The sequence below is a fragment of the Gekko japonicus genome, unplaced genomic scaffold, assembly GCF_001447785.1.
Source record: "Gekko japonicus isolate JY-2015 unplaced genomic scaffold, Gekko_japonicus_V1.1 scaffold1352, whole genome shotgun sequence".
Classification (NCBI taxonomy): domain Eukaryota; kingdom Metazoa; phylum Chordata; class Lepidosauria; order Squamata; family Gekkonidae; genus Gekko; species Gekko japonicus.
This window is the reverse complement of record NW_015168691.1, coordinates 345383-352205: the sequence shown is the minus strand read 5'-3', so window position 1 is coordinate 352205 and position 6823 is coordinate 345383. Positions and strand designations below refer to the sequence as shown.

At 47.8% G+C, this 6823-nt stretch overlaps 1 protein-coding gene across 1 annotated transcript in view; it reads right to left on the bottom strand.

Annotated features, from left to right (window-relative positions):
* The window catches only part of TBC1D30 (TBC1 domain family member 30), a 65821-nt gene that overhangs the window by 21996 nt on the left and 37002 nt on the right, over positions 1–6823 (bottom strand). The window contains exon 5 of the mRNA XM_015415458.1: positions 6519–6644. Coding sequence (XP_015270944.1) covers positions 6519–6644 — 126 coding nt within the window. The remainder of the gene's footprint in view (positions 1–6518; positions 6645–6823) is intronic.

The window sequence follows — 6823 nt, the reverse complement described above, 5'->3', positions numbered from 1 at the left end:
CACAGGCGTAATTGACATAAAATAGGAAGTCTACACTAAACCAACTAGGCAGTCATTGTGATGGGCCTCCACTTGCCACGTTTAATTTGTTTTTACACTGAACTTTGGAATTGTTCTCTACTTATGTTGCCCTATCCCATTTGGGTAATAATGTAATTTTGTATTACAGCATTGTTGACTGGTGGTAACCTGTCTGCATTAAATTCAGGCCATATATGTGTGTGTAATTCTAAATTTCTAATTCTAAATTTGCATGAGAGTGTAAAACAAAAAGCCCTGACCTGGATAGCCAGGGCTAGCCTGATCTCATCAGATCTCAGAAGCTAAGCAGGGTCAGCCCTGGCTAGTATTTGGATGGGAGACCTCCAGGTGATACCAGGATCATGACGTGGAGGCAAGGCAGTGGCAAACCACCTCTGACCATCTCTTGCCTTGAAAACCCCACAGAATCACTATAAGTGAGCTATGACTTGATGGCACTTCTCACCACCACCTCCATAAAACAAAAACCTCAACATCAATTCTTGCGGAGACTGCCGAGGGCAACGATGTCAGGCCAGGGAATTCCGGTGCTCCTGGGGAGGGGGAAGTATAGCGGTGGGAGCAGGCAGAGTAACATTGGAAGGGGGCGGAGAAACAGGAAAGCTCGGCCCCCTTCCAGCTTGCGTCCCATCCCAAGGGATGTCGGCAGTGGGGTTCGGAAGCATAACCCCCCTCCGATATTGGTGGTGTGCAACGCCAGGTCTATAAATAATAAGACCATGGTCCTTAGGGACTGGCGTGCATGACCGAGACCTGGGTGCAGGAGGGAGAGACAGTAGCTCTCTCCCAACTTGCCCCGCCTAGGTTCTCGGTCCTTCACCAATCACGGACTAGGGGGCGGGGGGAGGAATGGCACTATTCATCCGGGAGGTTTACTCCCTTAGGGCGCTTCCGCCTCCAGGGATCACGGGCATTGAGTGTACTGGCATGGTCTGGGAGGCCGGGGAGAGTTTGGCGATTTGGCTGGTGTACCGACCGCCTAACGCGCCAGCCAATAGCCTGCCGTCCCTGATAGAGGCCGTAGCAGGCTGGGCATTGGAACACCCGTGACTGATTGTCCTGGGTGACTTCAATGTCCATGCTGATGACGTGACCTCTATTCAGGCAGCGGACCTGGTGTCGTCCATGGCGGCACTGGGACTCTCCCAATATGTAACGACCCCCACTCACCAGGCAGGGCACACGCTCGATTTGATCTTTGCGACGGGGGTAACAGTGGACCGGGTTACTGCTTCGGTAGTTCCATGGTCGGACCACCATGCCCTGAGGGCCCGCCTGAATGTCTCATCCCAACCCTGTTTAGGCGGCGAGCGTATTTTGGCTCGCCCGCGGAGCCAGATGGACCCAGTGCGGCTCCAGATGGCATTGCGGGAACCGATACCCCCTGGTGGCTCGTTAGATAAGCTTGTGGAGGACTGGCATTGCCGGCTCTCCGCAGCTATCGACGAGATCGCTCCACGGCGCCCTCTACGCCCCCGCACTAGGCTAGCGCCTTGGTACACCCAGGAGCTGAGGCTTATGAAGCGGGAGCTCAGACGGTTAGAGAGACGGTGGCATCGAGCTCGAGATGAAGCAACAAGAGCATCTTATAGGACGTTTATGAAAGCCTATGAGATGGCAGTCAAAGCAGCAAAGAAGGATTTCTACACGGCAGAGATTGCGTCCGCTAGCTCTCGCCCAGCCCAATTATTTAGGACAATTCGATCAATAACAGCTCTGCCACAGGGCAGACCAAATGATAGGGAATTGGAGATTGGCTGTAAGGCATTTGCGAGCTATTTTGCGGATAAAGTCTTGGTGCTTCGCTGCGATCTTCCCGCCACTTTTGAAACAGTGAGTGAGCTTGAGGCCCACTGCATGTCTTCGGGTTCGATCCTGGATCACTTCAGCCTGCTCAGTCTGGAGGAAGTTGACAGATTGCTCGCAGCTGTGCGTCCAACCACTTGTAGCCTTGACCCGTGCCCTTCATGGCTTATTAAATCTGGCCATGAGGGGTTTCGTGGAGCCCTGAGGGAAATTATCAACAAGTCCCTCTATGAGGGGCAGTTCCCTGGGGCACTCAAGGAAGCGATGGTCCGCCCTCTCCTGAAAAAACCATCCTTAGACCCGGCTGAATTGGCCAACTATTGCCCAGTCTCTAATTTGCCCTATTTGGGCAAATTGATTGAGAGGGCGGTGGCGACACAGCTGCAGGGCTTTCTGGATGATGCTTCCATGCTCAACCCCACCCAGTCTGGCTTTCGCCCGGGACATGGGACGGAGACTGTTCTGGTGGCTCTGACTGATGACCTCCGGAGGCATCTGGATCGAGGCGGATCGGCAGTACTGTTGTTGCTAGATTTGTTGGCCACGTTTGACACGGTCGACCACCAGTTACTAGTCCACCGCCTCGCCGACGCGGGGATTCAGGGACTTGCCTTACAATGGCTTGCTTCCTTTCTCCAAGGTCGGGGACAAAGGGTGGCAGTAGGGGAACAGCAGTCCAGGAGGCACCCGCTGGAGTGCGGTGTGCCTCAAGGGGCTGTGTTATCCCCGATGCTATTTAACATCTATATGCGCCCCCTGGCCCAGATTGCCCAGAGATATGGGCTGGGGTGCCATCAGTACGCTGATGACACCCAGCTCTATCTGATGTTGGACGGCCAGTCAGGATCCAGACTGGAGGACCTGGACAGGGCGTTGCAGGCTGTGGCTGGTTGGCTGAGACTGAGTCGGCTGAGGCTGAATCCAGTGAAGACAGAGGTCCTGTGCTTGAGTCGGGGCGGTTCAGGGGTGGGGATCCCACTTCCGACCTTCAGGGGGGGGGCTCCATTGGTGCCAGCACCGGAGGTTCGGAGTTTGGGCGTCCTCCTGGATCCCTCCCTTACTATGGAGGCCCAGGTGGCGGCCACTGCCAGGTTGACCTTTTACCATCTTAGGCTGATTAGGCAGTTGGTTCCCTTCCTAGACCGTACTGACCTAGCAACAGTGATCCATGCGATGGTCACCTCGAGACTAGACTACTGTAACGCTCTCTACATGGGGCTGCCCTTGTCACGGATCCGGAAGCTGCAGCTGGTGTAGAATGCCGCAGCCAGGCTGTTGATGGGCCTCCCTAGACGAGAGCACATCCAGCCTGTGCTGAGGACACTGCACTGTCTGCCAATAGCGTACTGAATCCGCTTCAAGGTGCTGGTTCTTACCTTTAAAGCCCTATATGGCCGAGGTCCAACATACCTGAGGGATCGCCTTTCCCCGTATATACCCCAGAGAGCACTACGGTCGGGGTCTCAAAATCGGTTGACCCTCCCTGGCCCGAGGGAGGCCAAGCTAGCCATCACCAGGGCCGGAGCTTTTTCAGTGGCGGCCCCTACCTGGTAGAATGAGCTCCCGGAGGAGATCAGGGCCCTGCGGGACCTTTTGCAGTTCCGCAGGGCCTGCAAGACGGAGCTCTTCCGCCAGGCATTTAAGTAGGGACCGCCGCTGCTGCGGGCTCCTACGGTAGGCTGCTACAGCATGACTGGCCCGTGGTATTAACATCAAACTGATTATGAGCAGGGACAGCGTGGAACATCTGGACAGTCGAAATTTACTTCTGTAATGTACCATCTAGATTACTTGAATCAGCCGCCAGCACTTCGTATTTATAATGTTTTATTGTTCGATCTAATATTGTGTATTTTAATGTATTTATGTTTTTATGGAAGCCGCCCTGAGCCCGCTTGCGGGGAGGGTGGGGTATAAGTTTAACAAACAAACAAATAAATAAATAATAAGAGTAACATTGTTTTGGAAGTTATGAACCATTAGAACACAAGAGGCAAACAGATGCATCATTAATTTTTAACATGGTACAAATAGGATCTATAATTCAAAAGGAATCAATTAGGGCCAGTTTTTCCATGCCGTTATTCAGGAAGCAACCCAGTCTTACTGTTTCTACTATAAAACTAAAGCCTAGTTCTCACCGGGATGGGTAAACCTATGCCTGGCCTACACCATCTGAAACTGCAGGAGGCACCTCACATGTTGAAATGCTCTTCCACACAAAAAGTTTCTTCCATGTTAAAAAAAAGCATGTTGGGAAAGAAAGGATCTGGCTTAGATTCACTGACATACTGGTTTTTATGAGGATGTATTTTCTTCCCAACATGATGCAGAGGTTAAGAATGGTGGACTAGGATCTGGGAAACTGTCAACAACATGTGCTATTCCTGCAGGGTTATTGTCCCTGGCTCCCACTGAAGGAACCCCTTGAACAACTCCACAAATAAATTTTACCTGTGAGTTCCTTGAGTTGGGCTTGCACACAATAAACAAGTCTTTGTAAAAGTAATTAAAGGTTTATTAAATGAACTAAAAACAGTCAGCTATCAAGAACAGTCTTGTCATGTCCAGGCAACAAGAAAAATAACAAAGCTGTCTATCTAATACCTGTGTTGCAGATGGCGAATCTCTGAGGAGCATTAGAAGCCCAAGCAATAAGGCACAGTAGCATAGCAACATTCTGTCCATAGCAGTAAGCCATAGCAAAGCATATCCTTTACTAGCCTACAGCCCCAATTATAGTCCTTTGCCCCATGAAGTCAGGTGGTTTCTCTTGGCCAACCAAAGGTCTTCTTCTCAGGAATCTTTGAGAAAACACTGGTTTTTGCTTCTTCCAGATCCAGAAGATGCTAGTTTCTGCTCCTATTTTCTCCCTCCCATCATGCTATCCAGTTAATCACAGGTTCCCTTGATGTACCCAAATACTACATTCCATTATCCAACCTTGAATGAGATAATACTGGTGGTAGCAAGAGCTCTGAAATCACAGACATCTGTAAGCTCAAACTAGGCCTTACAATATTCCAATGGAGTGAGGGTGCTTAAGCATTACAGAGACCCAAGTTCTAATTATCACTCTGCCAGAAAGCTCCTTGAGTTACTCTGAGTCAATCACTCTCTCCCAACAACATACCTCACAGGATTGTTGTAAGGGTAAGACAGAGAAGAGTGATGAACACTGCTCACAGCTCCTTGGAGGAAGGGCAGCCAAAAACAGGGAACAGCTTGCAGCTTGAAATAGGACCCAACTACAGGATGCATTTTTAACATTCCCTGGAGCCACACAGCTGTCCCAATTCAGCTTTGGACCATGCCAAAACAAGTGGAGCTCCTGCCTTCTCCCCATGCTGTTGTCCCAAGCCAAAAACAGTCTGGGGGAGTTATTTGCCCCTTTTTGGAGCTGAACATGCACGGATCATAGAGTCCGGCCCAAAGTAGTACCCCCACACAGGTTGATCTCCTTGAAGAGGGACCAACTATATATGATGTTGGACTTCTGAAATTAGATCTCCTGATGTATACTTTAAATTAAGAAAAAGCAGCTGCACAGGACACAATTTGGGATGAACACAGCACCAAGGTAGTGGTGGTGTGTTCATTCTGTCCTCTACAACTATTTCACTAAGAGACAATCTCCAGCTCCAAACCTCTAAAAAGAAGGGAGGGGGAGGGAGATCAGACAGGCATACATATGGTACCCAACTTTTTACCTCTACTCGGTTTAAGAACTGCTCCGTAGTCTGTGGATTTCTCTTAGAGAAACTCTTCTTCCCTATGCCCACTACAGACCCAATTCAAATTATTCTCCACTCCCATTGGCTAGGTTTTAATTTTAAATTTCGCATTAGGACATACAGTCATGAGTCCTCTATATTATACATAATTTGGCTTCAAGAACTAGCCCTTGAGAATAAACGTAGATCCTTCATGCCTGTTGATCAACTGTAAGTGTGCAAAACTGACATTCAACATGCTTGGTTTATCAAAAGAAAAATCAGGGGAATCTCTCTCTGCTACAAGTATTAAAAACCTGGATGAGGGCCAGAGGTGTGAGCCAAAGGGCAAAGCACCTAAGGGCTCTTGGGCCTTGCCAAATGGATTAACCTGGTGGACCAGGATTAACCAGTAGGCCCAGGATGCCTTGTCTACCTTTTCCCTTTTGTTTTTTTATGTGTTTTAGGTAAATTTATTTAAAAGTGTATTTTGTAAGATGCTTTGGGTCCCCATTAGGGAGAAAAGCAAGATAAAAATATAGTACACAAATAAATTAAGAACTTTAGACAGACCTCAGTCACTAACATTTCACCATGTAGATCTTTGAGAAACATTATAGTAAGGACTATTTACAAATGCTAGCAGTGGTTCTAAGTCGCCAGACTTAGAAGTCATAACTCTTCTTAGGATTGTCCAATAAGAAGATTTCGCATTGCAGATTAAGATGAGTACATGTCTAGAAAAGTGTTCAAAATACAGGGTGAGAAATCAGAAAGTAAAACTTAAATACATATTTTAAGGTCAAACTTCAATAGCTTCAATGAACAAAATGTTTCATTTCTGATTAGTCAGAATCATAATAAAGGGGACTTTAAGCAAATGAATAGCAGTATTTAATCTCTCATGGCTATACTAAATTACACAGTTAATAAGCAGGTAGACCAAAATACCTGTACCTTTACAATCTGAATACCCATGGAGTCATCATCAGGATTGCTTCTGTCATTGAAAGCAAAGCGCATTGTTTTATCCCAGTCAATCGCTATGCTCCTTAAGTAGTGATCTGCCAAGGTGAGCCAAACCTTAGAAGAGAGGTCAAATACAACTCTTTATCTGATCTTTCCTTTAAACAAAAAGTTACCTGTGCACATATGAATGTATAATTGCCAATTCATATCCATTCCTCCTGTATCTATAAAAATTGATCACATAGTTAATAGATCAATGTCTAATAATAAAATAGTATGCAAATGTTTTAATT